At 38.7% G+C, this 26,516-nt stretch overlaps 1 protein-coding gene and 1 long non-coding RNA gene across 2 annotated transcripts in view; one reads left to right on the top strand and one right to left on the bottom strand.

The window, feature by feature from the left end:
* NMU (neuromedin U) overlaps positions 1-24,289 on the top strand; it is a 26,245-nt gene extending 1,956 nt beyond the window's left edge. The window contains exons 2-10 of the mRNA XM_003129032.4: positions 4,905-4,963; positions 9,999-10,046; positions 12,902-12,961; positions 13,362-13,391; positions 13,481-13,531; positions 15,068-15,142; positions 17,434-17,487; positions 18,073-18,112; positions 24,036-24,289. Coding sequence (XP_003129080.1) covers positions 4,905-4,963; positions 9,999-10,046; positions 12,902-12,961; positions 13,362-13,391; positions 13,481-13,531; positions 15,068-15,142; positions 17,434-17,487; positions 18,073-18,108 — 413 coding nt within the window. The 3' untranslated portion in view covers positions 18,109-18,112; positions 24,036-24,289. The remainder of the gene's footprint in view (positions 1-4,904; positions 4,964-9,998; positions 10,047-12,901; positions 12,962-13,361; positions 13,392-13,480; positions 13,532-15,067; positions 15,143-17,433; positions 17,488-18,072; positions 18,113-24,035) is intronic.
* LOC102166140 lies at positions 13,538-26,516 on the bottom strand. Its single transcript, XR_002346669.1, has 3 exons — positions 26,450-26,516; positions 22,364-22,458; positions 13,538-15,106 (listed from the first exon to the last, which is right to left on the bottom strand). It is a non-coding gene; the product is annotated as an uncharacterized LOC102166140 (long non-coding RNA).

Below are 26,516 nucleotides of genomic sequence, written 5' to 3'. Positions count from 1 at the left end.
ATAATCACCAAGATTAATCATTATGCAAGGGACAAGTGCATGTACGGAAAACAACAAAGCAGCTGCCACAAAGCCAGAGGAAAGGAAATGTAAGTGCCACCTCCTTGGCAAAAATGAGTGAGCAGATCGCACAATAGCAAGGAGAAGATAAGGAGCCAGGCACAGATTCAGTAGCTGGAAACAGTTTACTCTTCTTTCTTAAAATAAAGAAGGAAATTTCCTAAAAGAGGGTCACATTTGGACACCTGCAATAAACTGGCACCCAGTGGAGCCTGTGACAATATGTGATCAAGTGCCTAAGACTAAGAAGTATCTTTTCCTACTAGGCCGCTGCTCATGGGATGGTTCTTAAAATGCAGTTAGCAATAGCTATGTCTCACTTCCAAATGCAGCACTCGGTAAATCCTAGCAGTGAGAAAAAAAAAAAAATCGGCACCACTGCTTTTTGGTTGTACCTGTGGCATGTGGAAGTTCCCAGGCCAGGGATCAAACCCATGCCACAGCAACAGCCCCAGCCACAGCAATGACAACACCAGATCTTTAACCCCCTGTACCACAAGGGAACTCCTGGCACCCCTTTAGATTAAGCGAATCTGGGTTTTTTCCTCTTACACATTGTATATTTATAGAGATACATGAGTTGCCTAGCTATTTTATTCGCATCAGTTAGTTAGATTGTACGCTATAAAACTAAAGATTTCACTTCACCAGGTAGTATGAAGTATAAATATCTTGAAACTGACTGCTGTTTTTATGATGTTAAAGATAGTGGCTTTGTCTCTGAAAGTATTTGGAAAAATAGCCTAGTGCTGCTCTTTGCCCACATCTGGAGTATCTTGAGAGGAAATCATATCAACTTTAGTTAACAAATAGACAAAGGGGGAAATTTTTTTCCCTTATGTTTGGGTTTGGTCATAGGATATTAATGGTTTTCTATAAATTATAAACTTGACGTAGTTTTGGTTTCTCTAACTTTTGCCCTGGGTCTGTGTTTACATGTTTGTGTAAGAGCCACAAGAGCCCCTTTCTGATTATATGAGTGCCTGGGACTGAGTTTGGCATAACAGCAGTTCTGGTGTGGCCCCTGCAAAGCCTGGGGACGTCAAGGAGGCCAACTCTCCATGGCCTTGGTGAGCAGTGGGGAGGTGGGAGCTTCCACTCTTCCTGAGGTTAGGGAATGGGCAGGAGAAGGAAGGGCATGAAGCTGTATTCTTTAAACAGGGATATGCCCTGTCAGAGATGAGCAATGACTCGTTTGATGAACGGAGGAATTAGAAGTATAGGCAGTGGAGATGGAATCCAGCACGTAGTGTTCCTTGTGTTTTTCCTTGTATCTCGCCTGACTTTGGTTCTCTTCTTCCAAATCCTGCTCTCTCCCTCCAATTCTCTTTGTGTTACCTTCCTTTTTTCAAAGCTGTTCACTCTTAGTAACAACAGATGAGTAAAGTGCCTCCAAGTTGTAAGGAAGCGGCCCATGGCCTTTTTTCATGAGAACATTCATATCCCCCTTTAGAGACATTCAGACTTGTTGAAAAGCCCAGACCTGAAATATCTGTTCGAGCTTCCTGGTCCTGTCGAATAAGAGGCATTGAGCATTTAGGCATTTTGCATTTCTTTCTGCCCTGCACTGCTCACTCATCTGGCCTGTCAGCATTATCCATGGACCAGCCGCGTCAGGATCAGCAGCAGCTTGCTAGAAAGGCAGGCTCCCAGGCCTGTCCCCCAGACTGAATCAGAACCTCGTTTAGAAGATCATTGGGTGTTCTGTATGAAATTTCCCTTCCTGAAAACAGAATCAGCTCAGACGACAGTGACTTTGGGATCTATGTTTGTGTTGGTGAGAAATACATTCTTGAGAATGTGTGAGGTCGTAGGTCCATTGTGCACAGTTGCCCGTGGGAGGGGTTCACAGACAGCAGCCCTCCGCCAGGGACTGCGGGACCCAGCAAATCACTTCCGATTTGGGTACAGGAAAGATAGTTAAGTATTCTTCCTTTTGATAGAACTTAGATTAAATAATAGTATAAATGTGTGCGAATGCAAGACAAGCCTTGACTGAAAAGTGGTAGAGTTAGTTGGGAAAAAAATCCATTAGAATTTGGAGTCAGCCAGACCCGGTTTGAAATCTGCTCCCGCTATGTATGTATTTCAATAACCTGAGACAAATTACTTAATCCTGCCTTCCTTCAGTTTCCTCATCTTGAAATGGAAATAAGTAGAATAGCTATCTTAAGAGCTTGGGATGGAGGTTAAATGCTTAACCTGGTGCCTGGCATCAAGTAAATGCTCCATCAGTTTTACTAGGTGCTGTCTTTCTTTTCAGAAAGTCCTTTTCTCCATTTTTTAAAGTATTTGATTTTAGTATGTTTGAAATCTTAGGCAAATTAATACTCTTCTACTAAGGGATGTTTTCTGGATTTTAGTAAATGTATACATATGAAAAATGAACAGTAACTACATTCAATATTTTCAATTTACATAGCATGAATTAGAAAATTAAACTTATGGAAAAAGTATTATTTTATAGGATGTGAGCTAGTTCACATTTTAATAATAATTAAGTCCTTAACAAGTAAGTCTTTTTTTTTTTTTGTCTTTTTAGGGTTGCACCTGTGCATATGGAGGTTCCCAGGCTAGGGGCCTCATTGGAGATGCAGCCACCGTCCTACACCACAGCCACAGCCATGCCAGAGCTGAGCCTCACCTGTGACCTACACCACAGCTCATGGCAATGCCAGATCCTTAACCCACTGAGGCCAGGGATCAAACCTGCATCCTCATGGATACTACTCAGGTTTATCACTGCTGAGCCATGATGGGAACTCAAGTTAAGTCTTTTTTTTAAAGAACTTTATTGAGATATAGTTTATGTACCCTAAAATGTCTCTGTTTTAAGTATACAAAGAGTGATTTTTTTAAGTAGACTTAAAGAGTTGGGCAGCCATTTGCTTATTAATGTTTTCTTTTTTGTATTGATCTGAAGGAGTTCTACATTATAAGGAAGTTTACTATCACCTCTTATGGACTATGTTTCATACATATCAGGAAATTTTTTTTGCCATGCTTGATGGCACTCTCAGTTCCCAGACCAGGGACAGAACCCAGGCTGTAGCAACCAAAGCTCCAAATCCTAAACACTGCACCACTAGGGAACTCTGTACATTTTGGGAATTTTTTGTTTGTCTTTTAATTTAAATTAATCTGTGATTTATGGCATAAATAAATTTGGATGAAGGTGGTCAAAAGGAACAAACTTCCAATTATAAGATAAATAAGTACTAGAGATGTGACTACAACGTAATGACTAGTGAACGATGCTATGTGCTATATTTGAAAGTTAAGACAGAAGATCTTCTAAAACAAAAACAAAGACAGTAGATTCTGAGAGTTCTCATCACAAAGAAAAAAATTTTTTTCCTGTTTTGTTTTGCACCTATATGAGATAATGGGTATTAACTACGTTTATCGTGATAATCATTTCACAATATATGTAAGTCAAGTCATTATGCTGTATACATTGAACTTATACAGTGCTGTATGCCAATTGCATCTCATAAAACTGGGAAGAAAAAAACAGAAGAAAAAAAGATCTTCACTCATCATAGTTAATGTGCTATAACATCATACCATTTAAATGAATTTTATCTGATACTCATCATCCAAATTCTGTATTCAATATTAGGAATACCCTGGAGGCACTGTCTTATTTGAGAAATGTTATTTCAATTAGTTCAATGTTAGTTCAGTTAGTTCAGTTCTTTATAGGGTTTAGGTTAAACAAGGGCAACGCTAGATCCACACCAACAAGTATGTGTCCGGAATTAATTTCTGTTCCTGCATTATTCACACACAGTGGCATAGGTGACTCTTCAAGCATTCTATTAAGTAGAATTGATTTCTCCCTTTTTTTGCACTGCTGTGCAAGCCTTTTTATGTTTCTACTTCTCCTTGACAAATACAGTATTGAGCCATCTCCAAAAAAAAAACCAAAAAAAGGCGTTGTGCAGCCCTCATAGCAACACAGTCCGCATTACCCCCATGAGGGCTCTGTGTGAGATTGCAGTCAGCCCCCATCCTGCTCCCACCCCCAAGCACCACCGGTCTTTCTGTCACTATATATGTGCCTTCTCTGGACTTTCCAGCCAATTCCAGCTAAGTGGATTCATACAGTATGAATTCATACCTTTTTTTTGCATCCGGCTTATTTGATTTAGCACAATATGTTTGAGATTTAGCCAGTGCAGCAATATCAGCATTCCTTTTTATGGCATATTCCTTTTGTTTGTTTGTTTTTGTCTTTTTAGGGCCATCCCCCCAGCATATAGAGGTTCCCAGGCTGGGGGTCAAATCAGAGCTACAGTTGCTGGCCTGCATTACAGCCACAGCTTCATGGAATCTAAGTCATGTCTTCGACCTATACCACGGCTCATGGCAATGCCCACTGAGCAAGGCCAGGGTTCAAACCTGCATTCTTATGGATACTAGTCGGGTTCATTAACTGCTGAGCCATCACGAGAACTTTCCTGGCATATTCCTCTTTATGGCCAACAATATTCTGTTGTGTGGATGTACCAGATTTTGTTTATCTATTTACCAGACGATGGCCATTTGGATTGGTTCCTCTTTGGTGCTTTTTTGAATAATGCTATGCACATTCTACGAGTTTCTATGTAGACATATAAGTAATTCCCTTTTGAGAGTAATGTCTCTGTGATGCTATTATGGTTTATTTAATAATTATGTCACCTTATACTAAGTCAAATTCTGAAATATCTAGTTGAAATAGGAGGGTAGTGATGCACAATGAAAAATGAAAAATGTAATTGAAAAATGAATGATATATAAATATTTAATTTCAGAAGAAATACTATAACATTAACATGTGAGTATAACTTTGTTTTTAGGTGCTCCAGTATTGCCTCAAGGATTACAGCCTGAACAAGAGCTACAGTTATGGAATGAGGTAAAGAATTAGCCTTACACAAATTAGTGGAAACTTTACCTTTTTTAAAATTATCATGATAAAGTGAAACAATGTAGTTGAGCTTTGGGACCACTATGATTTTACTAACAGAAGTATTTGTTTTATTAAATGAAAGAAGGGAAGATGATAAGAAAGAAAAAAACACAGTAAGTGATAATGTTAGATAGCAGAAATAAATCCCAATAGTAGAATAATTATAGTAAATAGAAATGTGCTAACATACACCACTTAAAAGAGTCTCAGACTGGATTTTCAAAACAGATTCTTCAATATAGTCCCTCTAAGAGTCACACTTAAAGCTGAACACAAAAATGTGGGCTCTGACAGGGCCTGGGGGCAAATGCCCCACCACTGAGAACAGCCATCAGTTGGTGACCCAGAGGAGCTGGTACCTTAGCTGCCTCTCCCTCAGGTGGACAACTCTGAAGTCTGTTCTGCCTGGGCTCCTAGAGTCCACAGGCAGATTGAGTCCAGTTACTAATAGCGGTAACCTGCTTGATTGAAAAAAAATCTTTTTTTTTTTTTTTTTGTCTTTTTGCTATTTCTTGGGCCACTCCCACGGCATATGGAGGTTCCCAGGCTAGGGGTCTAATCGGAGCTGTAGCCGCCAGCCTACGCCAGAGCCACAGCAACTCGGGATCCAAGCCGTGTCTGCAACCTACATACACCACAGCTCACGGCAACGCCGGATCCTTAACCCACTGAGCAAGGGCAGGGGCCGAACCCGCAACCTCATGGTTCCTAGTCAGATTCGTTAACCACTGCGCCACGACGGGAACTCCTGAAAAAATCTTAATTGCAGTTTTCATCATGGCTCAGCAGTAACACACTTGACTAGTATCCATGAAGATTCAGGTTCGATCCCTGGCCTCACTCAGTGGGTTAAGGATCTGGCATTGCGATGAGCTATGATGTAGGTCACAGTCAAAGCTCCAATCCTGCGTTGCTGTGGCTATGGTGTAGGCTGGCAGCTGTAGCTCCGATCCAACCCCTAGCCTGGGAACCTCCACATGACACAGTACAGCCCTAAAAAGTCAAAAAAAAAAAAAAAAAAAAAAAAACCCAAGTGAAGATTTCTTTCAACAAAGAACTCCATTGGGACTCCCTGTAGTTCAGCAGGTTAAGGATCTGTCATTGTCACTGCTGTGACTCTGGTTACTACTGTGGCACTAGTTTGATCCCTGGCCCAGGAACTTCCTCAAGCCATGGGCATGGCCAAAAACAAAACAAAAACAAACAAAAAACAAAGGACTCCCCTGAAAAGGTAAGACCTTTTGAAAGAAGATACTGACAATGTCTAAAACTGATAAGGAATTAGTTTCTAGAATGTCTAATAAATTTTACCTAACCAATCAGATAAAGACAGAAATCCAAAGGGAAAATAGGCAAAATGTAGAACAATTTACAAAGTGGAAACCCAAAAACCAACAAGCATGTATGAGATGCTCAAATTCATTAGTAACAATGACATTAAGACAACAATGACGGGAGTTCCTGTCGTGGCGCAGTGGTTAACGAATCCGACTGGGAACCATGAGGTTGCGGGTTCAGTCCCTGCCCTTGCTCAGTGGGTTAAGGATCCGGCGTTGCCGTGAGCTGTGGTGTAGGTTGCAGACACGGCTCGGATCCCGCGTTGCTGTGGCTCTGGCGTAGGCCGGTGGCTACAGCTCCGATTCGACCCCTAGCCTGGGAACCTCCATATGCCACGGGAGCGGCCCAGGAAATAGCAGCAACAACAACAACAACAACAACAAAAAGACAAAAAAAAAAAAAAAAAAAAAAAAGACAACAATGTCAATTTACACCCATTACCCATGACAGTGGCAACAAACTGAAGTTTATATAATGGCAAATGTTAGCAAGGTTGTGGGGTGTATGGGCCCTCATGCACTGCTGATGAGACTGCCAACTGGTGGAGCCATCTGGAAAACCACCTAGGTATCCTCATGGCCTAGCATCCCCTCTCGTGGGTCTAGAGCCTGAACATGTTCTCCCTCAAGACCATACACTGAGGACAGATGCAAGGAGCTTATGGGAGAAGTGGAGGGAACACAGCTGTCCATCACTGGGGAGCAGGTAGGCAACCTGAGCCGAGTATACATCAGAGAGTACCTATGGCAATTAGAGCAACACACTAGGTGTATCCAGAAACACGGAGAGCTCTCAAAGTACAGTGTTAAGTAAGAAAATACTGCACATTCACACAAAGCAACAGTACAGATCCGACAAGAATATAAACAGAGGCTACATGTCAAATACATTAGAAAAGTCTGTGGGAGAATGAAATAGGAAATGGAAATATAAAATATAGAAGAATAGTTTGGGGTTAGTAGATGCAAACTATTCCATTTAGAATGGATAAGTAATAAGGTCCTACTGCACAGCACAGGGAACTCTATCCAGTCTCTTGGGGTAGACCATGATGAAAGATAATATAAGAAGAGGAATATATATAAAAGAATAGAGTCCCATCATGATACTGATTAGGAACTGAGAAGAATACACTTTATAACTAAGCCACCTCTGACATAATTCATAAAGGAAAAGGTAAGATCAATGATAAGGGCCAAAAACTAAAGAGTCCTTAATAGCACAGTCTATTTTAAGGGTCTCTGCCTTAGTATATCATAATACAACTAGAAATCTATAAACAAGATGAAGAATAATTTAAATGACAGATATTAATGTAGAATATAGAAACATTTATTTTAGCTTGAAATTCTCTATACTTCTGTGGGAAATCTTTTTAAAAACTTTTAGGTGATAATGCTGGGAAAAAACTCAAAGATATTTAAGGAAGCATTGAGAACCTACAAGTTAAGCTTTCTGCTGGAGGTTTTAAAAATTACAGAGCTATTCAGACACAGGAAAAACAGTTTTCAAACCTTATATACGGAGACTTAACCACTTTCTAATGGATTCACCAATGGACTCTACAGGTTCTCAAAAGCAATTAGTGGCACTTGAAACCATTAGGGCCATAAGCTAAGTAAAACAAACAAATGCTTTACCCAGAGGGAAGGTAGGCAAGCAGTGCTTCCTTGCCTTTCAAGAAAGGAGGACAAAGACCAAAAGGCTTTGCAGTCAGCTCCTAATTTGATTAATTGTTGTTTGTTCTTATTCTGATGTTTTTACTCAAGCAATACTGATGCACCTGCTAGGTTCCAGGCTCCTGTCCGTGGACATGGCCCCTCACACAGATGGGCAGCCTGGCCTGGGCACCCACCGCTTTCCCCTTGGGTGTGTAAAGCTTCAGATACCTAAACATCACAACAATTTCAGGAGAGACCACTTCCTCCTACTCTGCTAAGGCAAACTAAGTCGTATTTGGAGGCAGTAAATTAAGCATTGGTAGCCATTCAGAACTTAAAAACATATCTTTTTAGCTTTCCCCTCTTAATTGATTTCTTTTTCACTATTTTTCCTGCAAGCTGAGTGCAATTTAATTAAAAAATATTGATTGAACATTTATTTGGGCATGTTAGTCCTGTCCTTAAGAAGTTTTCCGTGTGTGAGTGTGTGTGTGTGTGTGTTTGTGTATGTGTGAGTGTGCCTTGTGTGAGTGAATTGTGAGTGTGTGTGTGTATTTGTACCCGTGATTCTGGGCTTGTGTGGTCTAGAAAAGAGAGGAGGTGGTTGGACACAAGGACAAGTAGAATAAACCAAATTCCCCAATATTTGTGATACATCAAGAAGATGACAAGTTCTGTGAACATAAAAAGGAGACATATATTTTCTATAATACTCTATACCTTTCTTATTCTCAAAGTAGAGAATCATACATTTTAGTTCCTGTTCAGCTTGAAAACAATAAGGAGCTTGAGAAATTATGGCTGAAGGGTGTAATTATCCCTGCCTCAGTTTAGTGTGAAAATGGAAATTCAATTCAATTCAACACAGAATGCTGGAACTAGCAGAAGCCCCCTGAGGTGATATGCCATTAATAGGACTCAGCCTAAATCACCCCAGACAGGAATCAGTACTGTCTTTTTCAGTCCCATTTTAAAAGGCCACCAAAGAAATAAATGCCATAAATAATTCCAGACACCCAGCTTAGTGCTCAACTCCTCAGCACAGCTTCTTTAATGGTTAGTATAAATCTCTTACACTACAGTTCAAAGTCTTCTGAGTTTTCTTCCTAGGATGAAGGCCAAGAACAGCAAGTTGCTATCTGCAGTTCAATGAACCTTCATGGTAAAATAGAACCATTTTCAGAGTTCCCGTCATGGCTCAGTGGTTAATGAATCCAACTAGGAACCAGGAGGTTGCGGGTTCAATCCCTGGCCTTGCTCAGTGGGTTAAGGATCCAGCGTTGCCGTGAGTTGTGGTGAAGGTCGCAGACATGGCTCGGATCTTGTGTTGCTGTGGCTGTGGTGTAGGCTGGCAGCTACAGCTCTGATTAGACCCCTAGCCTGGGAACCTCCATATGCCGGGGGAGCGGCCCAAGAAATAGCAAAAAGACAAAAAAAAAAACAAAAAAAAAACCCAAAAAAATCATTTTCTAATTCTGGCTCCTTGGTAAAGAGGCAGAAGATGGCCTGTGTTGTGTAAGAGTTTTATCGTGTATTCTTTATCATTTAGCCTGTATGCTAATGTCATGTTAATCTAGATGCTAATATTAGATTTATCTGTGGTAAAGGACCACATGATAGCAGGATGCCTCTTACTCTTGAGGCCATTCTTTAGTCACTATTCCTGTTTCTCAGGCTGAATAATAACAGAAGTTTTTTCCTTCAATATTTGAAGCATCTTTATATCTAATGATCCCTACTGACTATTAACGGGAATGTGTACCTCTGTGGCTGGGGGTGAATCTTGGGGAAATTCCAGTTCTAGGATTTAGGAAGTTTAAAAGGTTCAAAAAAAGTTTATAAGACTCCAAAGTTCAGCATCCTTAATGGTCATGCATCTTCAGTTAATACTACAGAGGTAACTTGACTTTATAAAATCTGCTTTTCATTTTTTGCTATTTCTTCTGTTTCCAAGATGTAACTGGCATTTTTGCTTTCTCCAGATAGATGATGCTTGCTCATCTTTCTTGTCCATGAATTCTCAGCCCCAGGTAAGGCATTAGGTGGTAAAGCAAGACCAGGATCACAACAGATAACATTTATGAATGATAACTCAAATTGCTCGAGGAGCATTGATGGGTGTATAACTTGTGATGGATATTAATCAGCATACCAGCTTTTGCACTGTGTTTAAAAGTCAGGAACAATAGAAAAGAAACTCATGGACCTGGAGAACAGACTTATGGTTGCCAAAGGGGAGAGGGAGAAGGAGTGGGATGGACTGGGAGTCTGGGGTTAATAGATGCAAACTATTGCATTTGGAGTGGATAAGCAATGAGATCCTTCTGTATAGCACTGGGAACTATATCCAGTCACTGGTGATAGAACATGATGGAGGATAATGTGAGAAAAAGAATGTAGATATAAGTGTGACTGGGTCAATTTGCTATATAGTAGAAGATTGACAGAACACTAAACCAACTATAATGGAAAAAATAAAAATCATTAACAAAAAAATTAGGGGTGTTCCTGACATGGCTTAGCAGTTCCTGAACCCGACTAGCATCCATGAGAATGCGGGTTCAATCCCTGGCCTCACTCAGTGGGTGAAGGATCCGGTGTTGCCGTGAACTGTGGGGTAGGTCGCAGATGAGGCTTGGATCCTGCTTTGCTGTGGTTGTGGTTTAGGCCCAGAGGCTACATCTCTGATTGGACCCCTAGCCTGGGATCATCCATATGCCATGCGTGCAGACCTAAAAAGACAAAAAAAAAAAAAAAATTAGGAATCACTTTTATGTCTGCAATACTAACAGGATGAATTTTAAAACTCCCATATAAATACCATCAGGATAAAACTAAGCTTTTATTGGTTGTGGAAACTATGTACCTTTAGAGGAGGGCTTGGTAAATTTACTATGAAATCTTTTACACTGATTCCATTTTTTTAGAAATCATTAATTATTATTTTATAATGTGTATGACTGTCTGAGTAGTTCTTCAAAACATTTTTACCAAATAGAAAATAAAGGCTCTTTAAAAGGCCCACAAATAAAAAATAAAAATATTAAAGATATTGTCTGAGAAAAATCCTTCAAGAATAGCAGTAGCTCAGTGAATAATGGCCTCATGTAACCAGTTACTGAAGAAAATGCCATTTGTTTGGAAAGGTTTTCTGGCAGACCTCAGCCTTGCTGCCTCTTCTATATTTAGCTTAGAAGCTATTTTCTAAGGAGATACTCATAGATCTGAATTTACTCTTCTTTCAATTAAGAGATACATGACATCACTAGATTTTTTTTTTTTTTTTTTGGACTGTTTTGTGTTTTGCAGCATTTCTAGGTGGACCATAACAGGAAGTTTCAGGGATTTATTTCCAGATTTTTATGGGGTGACCTGTTTACCCTGAAAGGAAAAAGTGAGAAAAGCTGTATCAGTGTTTACTGTCTACTTTTTCTCTCATCCAACTCCCAGCCATAGGCTTGACAGTCAATACCAGTGTGATGCAGACATACCTATAGTCAGACGACCCAGCTGTGTCAGATGTGGACCAATGACAGTCTCACAGAACCTTTTTTTATCCATGAGAATAAACAGTTCCCATCCTGTGTGTGTCAAGCTGTGTTTTCAAGATGAAATGTGAGTTATGTGTATGAAAGTGTTTTATGATTTATTGAAATACTATATAATCCTTCACATATGAAGGTCGAGCCGTTTACTATTTACTAATAAGTATCCCAGCTATTTGCCTGGAGGGCGAACAAATAGAGGAGAACAGAGCAGGCCTCTGCTGTGCTAGGATGTTCAGAGAAGCCGCTTCATGACCCCAAACTGTACCTCTAAACTATAACCAACAAGGCTGAGGACAGTGGTGGCCCCAATCCTTTATGACACTTCTTCTGAATTAGCAGTAACTGCAGTTGTAAATCAAGCTTTACAGGTCACACATTTTTAATGCTCCTATTGTGAACTAATTGCTCTGGATGCGGCACTATGCTAAGAGTTTTGCCTGCAGGTAATCCTTCCAAGAATTCTCCATCTATGTTTTCATCCCCTGATTTACAGCTAAAGAAACTGAAGTTTAGGGAGGTTGGGTAACCAGCCCAAGGTAACACAGCTGAGAGAAAGGGGCAATGGAATTGCACTGCTTTGGAGTTGCAGGTAGCTCAAATGCCCAGCCCCCACCCCCTCGACACTGTTTCAGCTCCTCATTCTTTCCCATATGTATTTATTAAGTACTCGGTTGTTCCGGGTACGACTGGGCTGAATTCTGTGCAAACAGGTTTCGCCCCTGCTTGTCCATTTGTGCTCCTCCTTACCGCACCCAGCTGGCTGCTAACCACAGAGCCCTGCCCTGCTTCTGGGCTCAGAGGCTTTGAAAAACCTGATCCTGGGGTGTGCATTCAGCAGCCTGGAAGGGTGGGAACTCACATTAGGTGCACCGTGCATGGCTTCTTGCCCTCCAAACCCCATTGTTTGCAAGCAATTGCAGGACTTTCAAATTGGCCAGTAGTGAGTAATATTCAGCATAGATCACAGCTTTGGCATGTGGATTCGGATGTGGCTACAAGCTGGGAAGAATAATCCCTCTTTTGGCCCTGCCCTCATTACTCTCAGTCACAGAAGTCGATAGGATTTCAGCAACAGTGGGAATCTTATATCTGGATCCACAGTGGAAGCTTAGTCAGGCACACACACAATGCACAGTTTTTCTTTCCTGGTTGGAAAGAAGGTTTTATTTTTAGGATCCAAGCTTTTGTCATGAGAGACCTCAAGAGTCCACGGCCATGGTAAGGACTCATTCTGGGGAGCTGGAATACCCTTGTGACCCTAACACTTTATGTCATTTCTCCTGCATAAATGGTGTTAAAGCAGAAGCCTCACCTGAGTATCTTCTCATTCCCATCAGGCATCCAGTGCACTGGAGGAGCTTTGTCTCACAATTCTGGGGACTCTAGCAAAGCCCCAGGTAAGGTTCAAATAGTATTTAATTTGTAGGAAAAAAAAAAAATTTGCTCAGCGCAACCCTGGAATTCCTCCTAGAAGAAAACATACCCGATTTAGGAAGCATACCAAGAGAAGCTAGAGGAGCATAAGCTGATTTTGGATGAGACAAATACTTTAGTTTCTCTGACACCTGAGAATTTAGGGTCATGTTCATGGAGTTTGCAGTCATTTAATTGAAAATCATATGTGTTTAACCCATTTGTCTTATTTTTATATGTAACATGTGTCATATGTTTTTAAAATTATGTAATCTTATAATAAATTATAAATTTTATACTGTATATTTGTAACATACATATTTATTATGATTGTATAATATAATTGAATGATATTGATATTTACGTATCTCCCCTTTTCAATAGGAAATAGATGAAAAAGATAACACCAAAAGGGTAAGATTATTTCCATAAATATAGACATGAAAAATAATAAAGGAAAGCACTATTCACCTATAGTAAAGCTCACTACTTTTTTTTGACAGTTCTTATTTCATTATTCAAAGACACGAAAGTTGGGCAATTCAAATGTTGTGGTAAGTTGTAGAATTACTTATTAGTAGTCACTAGTAGCTTTAAAAAAGTTTTTGCTGTTTATCTCATAGAGCTACATCAAAGTTCATATTTTTTTCTTTAAAAGTTTATACATGAATGGACAAATGGAATGCCGTATTTATTATACATTTATTTTATACCTCAATAGCTACAAGAACACTAAATTCATTCATTTATTCATTCACAGTTATTTACTGAGTAGCTACTGTGTGCCAAGCACAATTCTAGGTACTAGAAATATAGCAGTGAATGTCATGGAACTTAGATTTTAGAGGCAAAAAAAGCAAATGAGAAAACATATTGTTTTAGATGATGCTTAGTACAAGGGAAAAATAGATTTATCGAAAGTCATTTTAAGAATTATTTTAAAAGATGACTGTCAAAAATATAGGTAAATATAAGCAGACATATCCACTTGTATTTAATTTGAGAATTTACTAAGATTAGCCAGATACCAGTAACTTGAATTCAGTTCACTTATGAATTGTGTGGTTTTAGTGGTAGTTTTTCTTTTTGTATGCATGGATTTAAAAACTGCTAGCCAACCTACTTTGGTGTTTCAATCTAGAATGCTTAATTACTTGACTGTAATATTCTTTCTAAGCTTGTAACTCTCTACCAATTTATGGAATAAGGAGTGTAGTATATTTTAAATGTGTTTACCTGTGGGAAAGTAACTGTACACATGAACTCAGTTTTAAATGTTTATCCTGTTGAATATTCTTACATGTTAGGAGTTGAAAGATATATATACTTGCTTTAAGCCAAATACAACTTGAATTGATTAACATATAACCATTATATGGGGCTTAAAGTTATCCATTTGATGAATGACTTCAATATTTGTGAGAAGGTTCAGTTGAGGCCATGCCTTTAAAAGGAAACAGTATTGGGCAGCCACATGTCTCAAATGTGCTTTTTCCTTTTCTTCTGCTTTGGCATCTTTACATCTTGAGAAAATGTATCTTAGTCACATTTTTTCACTATCAATGACGCATTTTTTTTGTGTGTGTCCCCTGTTGTCCTGTTCCACATGTCTAGTTTTAAATGAAATATGTATTTTATAAAGGAGATTACTAGATGTGTGTACAGTATAATCTTCCAGATAGACATGTTCATGATGGAAAACTAATTCTCACAGAGTTGGTTTCATCTGTCCCAAACCATCCTGAGTTAGGTCTGAAAGCAGACAGATGGCTTGTTGCCTGTCAGAGATGCAGGCAGGAAGTGTTCTTGCTGGCAACTGATGGTGGAGCTCAGGTCCTCAGGAAAGAGCTTTGTCAACAGAATGACCAAGAAAGATCCCAGCATAGAAGGGCCGACTTTTATTCCATCTTGTGGCTTCTTCTCCATAGCTCTTTGGATGCTCTCAAAGGACTGTCTTAGGTCAAAAGTTCTTGTTCTTTTTTGTCTGGAGCAAGAATAGTGGGTTAAAAACAAAACCACATAGGAATCCATCTTTATGCCCAATGCCAAGAAGCCTCTGTGCTCATTGTGTGTGTGTTCGTGTCTCTCAGTCATCTGTCCTGCATCCGCTGCTGCAGCTCGTTCCGCAACTGCATGAGAGAAGAACGAAGAGATTCAAAGTGGACGTATGTAACACCAACTGCATGCTCGCTTTGCCACTCTGTGTGGGGCAGCCCTTTCTGCTAGTGCCCAGTGGTGGTGCTTTGTAAGATCTTCTGAATAAGCCCATGGAACACCCAGGTAGCCCTCAGGAGAGCATTTGTTTGCAGAACTGTTTTTACACTCAGGAAGAAGAGAACTGTTCCCTCCCCAGAGCAGTGTCGCCCTCCTCTTCTAGCTCAAGCTGTGGCCCTGAGGAAAGTGGGATTTGACTCCCTTCCCAGGGCCACAACCCTCCCAGTGGGGAGACCTACTCATTCTTGGTTTAAGAAGGGTCATGGCAGTGTGCCCAGTCTTTAGTAGAAACAGGAGGAAAGATAAAGGACTGTTTACTTCTCGTCTTATACAGGTAAGCAGATGGCTGGGATGACAAGCTTTCTATCCCGGTATTAAAGCATTAGTTAAGAGTAAGGCTCACAAAGAAAATATACCAGAAGTTAAATGTAGGTATTTTGTTTTTTCTACAATTAATGAAAATATAGCCCAAATTCAGTATCTCTTTTTAAGATGAATATAACCGAGTTAACACATTTTTAATCTAGAAATTGTGGGTTTCATTGTCCTTTGAAAAGACTCCTAACTCCTTCAATGATGAAAGTCTCTATGCATTATTTTTAAGTGATAATGTTGTTATGCATTATAGTTTTCAGTCTTATATGATCTCATTTTATTCTTTTGACAACTCCATTGGTATTTGTACAAATAAGTTTACAAAAAGGAAACAACTCAGAATAGTTAAAGGAGTTTCTCAATTTCACAGTAGTAAGTGAGATTAGAGATTACAATAGTCTCTTGACTTCCAGCCTAGGCAAACTTTTTTTTCACTATGTTTTTCCCTTTATAATCTAATCTTGAATACTTCTGTTATTTTAATTGTTAAATTTTTTCCTCATTTAGATACTATATTAATTTTATTCTTCTACTACCAAAAGTTTTTAAAATACTTTTTAAAATGCAGAGTTTAGGCAAATAAATTTCTCAAAATGTATTTGAATGGTCATTATTTCCTCCTAAATTCTTCACAGTCCTTTTATTTTTAAAATTATATATATCTTTTTTTTCCTTTTTTTTTTCTTTTTTTTCTTTTTAGGGCTGCAAGTGCAGCATATGGAAGTTCCCAGGCTAGGGGTTGAATCGGAGCTACAGCTGCAGGCCTACACCACACCCACAGCCACGCCAGATCCAAGCCGCATCTGCAGCCTACACCACAGCTCCGGGCAATGCCGGATCATTAATCTGCTGAGGGAGGCCAGGGATCAAACCTGTGTCCTCATGGACATTAGTCTGTTTCATTTCCACTGAGCCACAATGGGAACTCCCTAAATTCTTTGCGTTCTTAAACCAAGCTTCCATCAAGGAAGACAGTACTGCTGCCAACAGTGAGAAATGTAAGAGGAACTGTAGTAGCCCCTTAAAATTTTAGAATTTCCAATTTAAAAAATCAGATTAGTTGTTATTGAACTTTCTAAAAATAATATATGCTTTTTTGAATTTACTTTTACTTTCTAGAGTTTGCTTGACTTACGAATGGTGTAAGAGTTCAATTTAAAGATTTGGTTTCTTAAAATACATCAACAAATTATTAGTTTACTGCAACACTTTGCTGTTATTACTTTCAAAACTGAAACTACTTAGTACTGTGGCCATCTTGGTGAATATTCCACCTTCAGCGAGAACTGTATTTCCAGGTCACATGAAACTGTAAACTCTGACTTGGTAATAATATCTTGTTGGACAAATGATAACTCCTACAAGTATTTTGCAGCATATGGAGGTTTCCAGGCTAGGGGTCAAATTGGAGCTATAGCCATTGGCCTACACCACAGCTCACTGCAACGCCAGATCTGTAACCCACTGAGCCAGGTCAGGGATCAAACCTGTGTCCTCAGATTCATTTCCTCTGAGCCACGATGGGAACTCCCTGAAGGGAGATTTTAAATATAGCTGATTATCTATGAAATGTCCTCTGCCTACTTATAGATAAATGTATGTACAACTGACAACCTTTCTGAAAATAGAATCTGTTAGACTGATAAGGAAATTACCTTAAAATACAACACTCTGATGATACTGTTAACATCATTGAAAACTCTTCAGATCTAAATATAAAAATTACTTATTGATATAAATGATATATTCAAGTCCTTGATTCTCTCTGTATTTAATTATGATAGTTGACAATAACTATACTCCCAAGAAGCATTTGCACTTATTTTTACTGTTGTTTGATTTGTCATGACTTCATTTTCTCTTCCAGGAAGAATTCCAAGGTCCTATTGTAAGCCAAAATCGAAGATATTTTTTATTCAGGGTATGCAATACTATCTCTTTTAAAAAAATCAATCAATATCAACATTAAAAATACTTTCACTGTGATTTATTTACATTAACTCATAAGTTCTAATTAAGTTTTAAAGTTTATCTAAGGATATTTGACATCAGGTGACATAGTCTGGGATTTGCTTCTGTAACCCCTTTATTGCTTTAATTTTATGGCATCGCTGATCTCTCTAATCCACTGCTCATGTTTATAAATACCCCAAATGACAGTCATCTGTTTCAGAGTTTGGTCCTATAACATTTCATGTGCAGGAAATGAGTGTCTTAGAGACGCATCACTCCTTCAGTTCCAGTGAAATATTTAGCTAAAGAAATATTATATGATGAAATATTTAGCTAAGGAATTTCAACTTTATTATAAAGTCTAAGGAGAGCTATGTGGTAAGGTTTGTATTTTGGAAACTAATTCTTACAGCAAATTGGAAAATGGATTGAAGGAAAGAGGAAGACTCTATAAGGAAGAAATGATACGACTCATCAAGATCATTAGGCTGTTTTTTATGAAAATTAACTTTCCCCTTTAGTTACACTGATTTGTTTTTAACTTATTTTCTAGCCGCGCAATGGAAGAAGATCAGAAGGTTACATTTAAAATGGTATGTGCTTTATAATTCAACCCAGTTTGAAAACCTCTGTCATTTTCAGATCTTCCGAAATCAAACTAATGCTCAGTATGTTCTATTATTTGATCACATGTGTACATTAATATTCTATAGAAATATAGGGACTGTGAGGACTTCATGTAATGGAAAATGCTATTTATTTTAGGGCCAGATTTGCTTTGTCCATGTCAAGTATTCTTCACACTATGTCACAATGGTGATCAGTTTTGCAGATGACCTAATAATCACCATTTATTTTGCAAGTAATGTGTCAGGGATCATCTTCTTTATTGTGGTCATCAGTGTCCACCACAGCGGGCTGGAACTCACAGACTGAATGCATTTCTGTCTTCCAAATGACCTGTATTCAAAGATTCTTTATAAGGGCTATGACTTACCATTTCTAGAGAACTAGGAAAATGTGGAAAGACATGGAAGGGTGACTTCTACTTTGGGACTCCCAGAATTTCCACCTCAGTACTGGAGATACAATAGACACTGAGCTGCTATCGAATGGCCCTCCATGTTTAATAAGTATGTTCATCTTAATATCTTCTTAGACTATGAATTTTGAAGTTAAACACAAATGTATGATGATAAATTTACACCACAGAAATGAAAGTATATTCTACTAACTTCATTTAATTCTAAATGCAGATTCTATGCTGAACATTTTTTGCAGATATTTCATTCATATCATTTATCTCAACCCTTAAGTACGTATTTAGCTTAAGAATGTTAAAATTCTTTTCTCATAGAAGCAAAAGTCAAAACACACTATTTCTAACTAAGGAAGATAACACCCAAATTATACAATATCTAGAAAATGAAGATAATGAAAACACAGCATATTAAAACTTATAACAAACTCTGACAAAGCCATATTCAGTGGAAAATCAAGGCTTTAAACATTATCAGGCAAGAACATGAATTAAGAATTTAAGTCAATAACTTAAAAAGAACAGCAAGGTGAACCTTAGGAAAGTAGGGGAAGAAAATTATAAAATGAAAAGTGAAATTAATTAATTATAAAATAGTAAAATAGAAGAATTGGTAAGTAAACCAAAAATCTGATTCTTTGCAAAGAATGAAATAAACTAGCCTAATTTTCCTAGCCTAATCAATAAAAAGGGAAAAACCATAAATATACAAAAATACAAATAAAGAGGGAAATTAAAACATACAGAAAAAGTAAGAAATATGAGTGCCTTGCAAATTCCTGTGCCTGTCAGTTTGAAAACCTAGATAAAATGGAGGATTATATATTTTGGTAGCAGTTTTGGTGATACAAAAATTAATCTCTAGTAAAGAAAAAAATCTAAATAAACTGACAGCCATGGGGAAAAAATTAAGGGCGTTATCTAGAAACTCTCCCCTCAAAAAGTACTAGGCCAAGAGATTTTGGGTTTTTTCAGCTCAAAGAAGGAAAAAAAATCTAAAGTGTTTTTTATGAAGTCAGCAAATACCAGTACCAAAATCCTACAAAGTTAGTATAAGAAAGGAAACTGTAGGTCAATCCTGTTTATGAATATCAATGCAAACATTTAAAAGAAACACTAATAAATAGTATTCAGCAATATAGTGAAAGAATTATATGATCCCACAAAGTGAAGTTCATTCCAGCAACTAAGATGATTCAACGTTAGGAAGTCTATTAAGGTATTGTCACCATTAGAAGGAAAATATAGAATCAACGCAATACAGGCATACCTCTCTTTTATTGCAGTTTGCTTTGATGAGCCTCATAGATATTAGATTTTTCACAGTTTGAGGGTTTGTGGCAACTCTGCATCTAGCACGTCTATAGGCCCCATTTTTTCAATAGCATTTGCTCCCTTCATGTCTTATGTCACATTTTGGTAATTCTTGAAATATTTTCATTATCATTATATTTGATATGGTGATCTGTGTGATCAGTGATTGTTTATGTTACTATTACAATTGTTTTGGGGCGCCATGATCTGCACCCATGTGAGACAGCAACCTTAATTGGTACACACTGCGTGTGTTCTGAGTGCTCCAGTGATCAGTCATTCCCGTGGCCTTTTCTTCTCTCCTCCGGCCTCCCTATTCCCTGAGACACCACAGTATTTAAATTAGGCCAGTTAAGAACCCTGCAGTAGTCTCTAAATTCTCAAGTGAAGGAAGAGCTGTCCTCTCTCATTTTAAATCAAAAGCTAGAAGCTTTCTGAGGAAGGGATGTCAAAAGCTGAGACAGGTCAAAAGCTGGGCCTCTTGTACCAAACAGTTAACCAAGGCGTGCTGTAAAAGAAAATGTCTTGAAGGAAATTGAAAGTGCACCTCCAGTGAACATGTGAATGACAAAAAGCCTTATCACTGGTATGGAGAAAGTTTCTGTGGAGAGGATCACACCAGACTCAGCAGTCCTTTAAGCCAAAGTCTAATCCAGAGCAAGGTCCTAACTCTCTTCAATTCAGTGGAGGTTAAGAGAGGTGGGGAAGCTGTAGAAGAAAAGTTTGATGCTAGCAGAGGATGGTTCCTGAGGTTCAAGGAAAGAAGCTGTCTGCATAGTAGAAATGTTCAAGTTGAAGCAGGAAGTACTGATGAAGAAGCTGCAGCAAGATCCAGAAGATCCAGCCAAGATCATTAGAAGGTGACTATACTCAAAAGCAAATTTTCAAAGTAGGCAAAAGAACCTTCTATTGGAAAAAGATGCCATCTGGGACTTTGAAAGCTTGAGAGAGTTCGGTGCCTGGCTTCCCAACGTCAAAGGACAGGCTGACAGTCTTGCTAGGAGCTAGGGCAGCTGGTAACTCAAGTTTGAAACCAATTCTCGTTTACCCTTCTGAAAATCCTTGGGCCCCTAAGAATTATGTTGAATCTACTGAGCCTGTGCTCTGTAAATGGAACAACAAAGCCTGAATGGCAGCACATCTCATGCAACAATGTTTACTGACTATTTTAAGTTCAGTGTTGAGACTTGCTGCTCAGAAAAAAGGATTCCTTTCAAAATATTCCTGCTCACTGACAGTGTGCCCAAGGGCCTGATGGAGATGCACAGAAGGGTTGTTTTCAAGCCTCCTAACACAATATCCCATGGCTTGAGAAACAGGAATAATTTTGATTTTAAGAAGGTGATAGCTACCATAGGTGGTTCCTTTGGCAAAGTAAATTGAAAAACCTTTGGACAGGATTCATCATTCTGGATTCCATTAAGAATATTTGTGATTCATGGGAAAAGGTCAAAAATCAACATTACTGGAGCTTGAAAGAGCTGATTCCAAACCTCATGGATGACATTGATGGGTTCAAAACTCCAGTGGAGAAAGTAACTATACATGTGGTGGAAATATCAAGAGAGCTAGAATTAGAAGTGGAGCCTGAAGATGTGACCCAAATTGCTGCAATCTCATTATAAAATTTGGATCAATCATGAGGAGTTGCTTCTTACGGCTGAGCAAAAAAAAAAAAAAAAAAGTAGTTTCTTGGAATGGAATCTATACCTGGTGAAGATGCTATGAAAATTGCTGAAATGATAACACTTTGAATGATGGTGATTTAGTATATTAAACTTAGTTGATGGGCAACAGTGGTTTTGAGAGGATTGACGCCAATTGTGAAAGAAGTTCTATAGGAAAATGCCATCAAATACCATCGAATGCCTCAGAAAAACTGCTCCTGAAAGGAAGAGTCAGTCAATGCAGCAAACTTCATTGTTATCTTCTTTTAAGAACTTGCCACAGCCATCACAGCCTTCAGTGATTAAAACTCTGATCTCTCAGCAGCATCCACATCAAGGCAAGACTCTCAAGCAGCAAAGAGATTACAATTAGCTGAAAGCGCAGATAATGGTTAGCAATTTTTAGCAATAAAAGTTGGGGTTTTTTTGTTTTTTGTTTTGTTTTGTTTTTGCTTTTTAGGGCCTCACATGTGGCATATGGAAGTTCCCAGGCTAGGGATCCACTGGAGGTGCAGCTGCCGGCCTACACCACAGCCACAGCCATGTAAGATCTGAGTCCTGTCTGCAACCTACACCGTAGCTAATGGCAATGCTGGATCCTTGACCTACTGAGCAAGGCCAGGGATCTAACCCACATCCTCATGGATACTAGTCAGGTTCATTATCACTGAGCCACAATGGGAACTCCAAAATAAAGTCTATTTTAATTAAGATATGCACATTGGTTTTTTAGACATAATGCTATTGCACAATTAATAAACTATTGTATAGGATAAACATAACTTTTATGTGTAACAGGACACCAAGAAGTTTTTGTGACTTACTTTATTGAGATATTTGCTGGCACTGAAGCTGAGGTATGCTTTTAGATGCTTTTGGTAAAGTTCCATGTCACTTTTTGATTTTTTAAAGGAAGATCCTACAAAAAGAGATGAGTCTTTATTTATTTATTTATTTTTATTTATCTGTCTTTTTGTCTTTTCTAGGGCTACACCTGGGGCATATGGAGGTTCCCAGGCTAGGGGTCTAATTGGAGCTGTAGCTGCCAGCCTATGCCAGAGCCATAGCAACATGGGATCCGAGCCGTGTCTGCGACCCATACCAGATCCTTAACCCACTGAGAGAGGCCGGGGATCGAACCCGCAACCTCATGGTTCCTAGTTGGATTCGTTAACCACTGAGCCATGACGGGAACTCCAGGATGAGTCTTTCTTAACAGTAGTTATATATTCAGAGAGATATCAATATTTTCTTGCTATTTCCATCACATGATGGTCTCAGACAAAGTCAGTAGAAGACTTGATAGTAAAACACTTTGGAGCATCTCTGTTAATCTCAGGAAGAAAACGGGGATGTTCTGTCCACTTTTTTTCGTGTGGGTCTTATGCTGATTCAGTAAGACAAAGAAATAAGAGATACAAATATTGGAGAAGTGAACAAAAATTTAATGTGCTCATGGGGCATAATTAGGAACTAGAATTTTCAAACTTATATTTGTTATTAACTCTTTTCAATAAAGCCTTGTATGTTCACAACAAGAATATGAGCAAACATATTCCTATTTTTTCTTGTTTCAAGGAACTAAGAACAAAAAGTTAGTGGGAAAGAAACTATCTTTTATAATATTACTAATGTAGAGGTATTTACAAAACATGAACAAAAAATAGTTTAATACTAAATGAAAAAAAAATGTCAGTGATTTTAATGCCAAACTAAGTGTTAGAGTGCTCATAAATGTGAAATGGAATTTAATCCAAGATTTGATCAGGTTAGTAAAAAATTCTATTTGAAATTGAGAAAAAAGACTTTACTTGGATTGTTTCCAAGATTGGGGTCTACATATACTAATTCTTTCAGGATTTCATTTTAGGTCCTCAATAGAGAAACAGTCTAATAATCATCTTTCTTTGTTTTTCTTATCTGATTATCTGAGGTCTTACTCTGTTATAATGACTTTATTTAGAATGTGGACTAAATTCTACAATGACTTTATTGTAGATTTTAGATATAAAATAGGGTGATTTTATTACAAATACACAAGGAATAACTGTAACTCTTCCTTTCTCTTTCTTTTTTTTGGGGGGGGGGCACATCCACAGCATGTGGAAGTTTCTGGGCTCGGGATCAAACCTGCACTATAGCAGTGACAACACCAGATCCTTTAACTGCTAGGCCACCTAACAGCAACATTTAATTCATAAGTCTTGTTAGCATCAGTGAGCTTTAGTAAATCTTTGGAAAATATTGGCATGCATGCAGAATAAATGTTTAATCAGAGAGAGATTAAAGATAGTTTAAAATGTGCAGATTGAAGAAGAGCTGAGAAACATCTTAGGTATCAATTTTATCATACATGACAAAATATTTATAGAAATGTCTATATGCAAAGGGAGTGTATATAGACTTGTGTAGATACTTTATATATATATGTATATACACACACAGTCACATACCCACTTATACTTGAGTCTAAATTCATTTTTTCTTTTTTTACAGAATGCCACCCATTTTTTGCAGGAGCAATGCCATGGAATACAAAATATACTGACTTCTTTTTTTCTTCTTAAAAGCAGTCCTTGCTAAGTTTACAAGTTTGAGAATCTCTGTATTGTAAAAGTTTTCAGTAAAAGCTGATTGATATTGTAAATGTTTAATTTGTTGAAAATTAAAAAAGCATCTTAAAATATTTTTTCCTTAGTGTTGTAATGAGAAATAGTGTATAATAAAGCTGTTAATAATGATGTTCCTTAGGGCTCTGAAGCCACTGATGGTACTCATATACAGTGTTCTTTTGTTATTTTATTAAACACATTTAGTAGAGACTTGAGTTTTAATTAGCTACTTTAGTTTATCCTATTTGGATTTCATCAATGACAAAAATCACCAGCTCTTATAAGATACCAGAAGGCACAATAGGTAACAATCTTAGAATGAGAATACCAACTAAAACTATCCTAATGTGGCCATGATCAGCCAATAATCCAATAAAGTTCTGATTTATATAGTAAAATAGATATCTGATTGCTAGAAACATATCAGGAGGCCAGCTTTTCCTACAAAATGTTAGTATATATTTTTTTTGTCTTTTTGTCTCTTTAAGGCCACACCCTCAGCATATGGAGGTTCCCAGGCTAGGGGTCGAATCGGAGCTGTAACCGCTGGCCTACACCACAGCTACAGCAACGCGGGCTCTGAGCCACATCTGCGACCTTGATGATATGGGGATTTGAGACAGAGACTATTGCCTGTTCCAGGTCTTTGTTCAAAACCCAGCAATGCCCACCTTTAGCATGGTTAACATAAATAGTTAAATATAAAGAGAAAAAAAGGAAGCAACCAGCTGGGACCAATATAGCAAGGAATCTAACCTCCAGTAGACCCTAAGTCTCATTATACTCTGATTTTACTAAATTAGTATATCAAATAACATACCTCCCAATAGCCAAAGCCAGATATTAAGGTTCAAAAAAGGATAAAACAAAAGAAAAAAAGGGGGTGGCACCCCACTCCCTGGAAAAAGCCCTGCTCCTTCCCTGGGGGACTAATGCACAGGGCTCCCCAACACCAGCCTCACCCCTCCTCCCTTTACTCTTTAAAATTAAATCCCTCTTGCCACGTGGAATTCACCTGTGGACTTGGTTCCCATTTCTCCAGTCTTTGGCCACTGCACATTCTTTGGCCTGTGTTGTATTGATCTCAGCCACCAACCAGATGAATCATGAGCCCTTCTGCACCAAGACAGAGAGCTTTGGCTACAATTGGGCTTCAACAGGGACCAAACGATTAACTTGGGAACCAGAGGGCTTCAAAGCCATACATGCCTAGAGCAACATTAGCCAGTGCTAGCCATGGTAATTCAACTAGCCTGATTAGGGATGATCAAAATAAGAAAGGGAGTTGACCACTAATTTAAGCAGCAGTTCCCAGGGCCTCCCAGAAACCTAGAGAGATTTAGGTCACTTACATTTGGGGGTCCCCACGATATTAAAAGGAAGAAGAAGAGAAGGAGGAGGGGAAAGAGAAAGGAAGAGGGGGAGGAAGGGAAGGAGGAAAAGTTGAAAATAAAACAGGGTTACAAAACTTGTAATATTTTAATACATTAATACCTTACACAAAAATACAGCAGAACAAAAAGGCTATTAGGAGGGTAGGATTTGTGTGACCTGGGCCCTACAGAGGGGGTTGCCCAAGTTTAAGCTGTGTCACTAAAAAGCGTTTTTTTTTTTCTTCTTTTTTACAAATCCTTTCATGTCTTTGCGACCACGGGTATAACCTTATTTGGCAAGAACATCAAATGCTTTCCTCATGTTCCTGTCAGCTCCCAGTAAACATCCTTTCCTTAACTTATGCACCAAGGAACCAAACTGTCTTGGCTTCCTTGGGAGCGCCTGTCTTCGGAGGTTTTTAGGACGGGGGAGGGGAACCGTTTGAGAATCTGACGAAAGCTCTGGTCCCTAAATCGCACCCAAAATATGTGTGCACTGAGGGCTGGGGGCTTGGCAGCCCCTAAAATCCATCCAAACACAGGCTATGGGCTCCGGGTTTAGAAATCCTCGGCTGAGAGGTTCTCTCCCCACGACTTTGTTCCTTGTCATGAAGACAGGGGACTAAAGGGAACCAGAGGCTCGGAAAACACGCCTTGACTTGGTGGTGGTGGAGGGAAGGTGAGAAGATGGGCAGCACCTGTGTCAGTACCAGGAGCAGGGGAGGCACCGCTTGGGACCTGTTCCAGGTCTTTGTTCAAAACCCAGCAATGCCCACCTTTAGCATGGTTAACATAAATAGTTAAATATAAAGAGAAAAAAAGGAAGCAACTAGCTGGGACCAATATAGCAAGGAATCTAACCTCCAGTAGACCCTAAGTCTCATTATATTCTGATTTTACTAAATTAGTATATCAAATAACATACCTCCCAGGCGCTCCAGTACCCACAGCCCCTTGCCTAGGCCACGCCTCCGCGTTGCCTGGCAACCGAG

The sequence above is a fragment of the Sus scrofa genome, chromosome 8 (genome assembly GCF_000003025.6).
Source record: "Sus scrofa isolate TJ Tabasco breed Duroc chromosome 8, Sscrofa11.1, whole genome shotgun sequence".
NCBI lineage: Eukaryota > Metazoa > Chordata > Mammalia > Artiodactyla > Suidae > Sus > Sus scrofa.
This window is presented reverse-complemented; position numbering and strand designations above follow the sequence as displayed.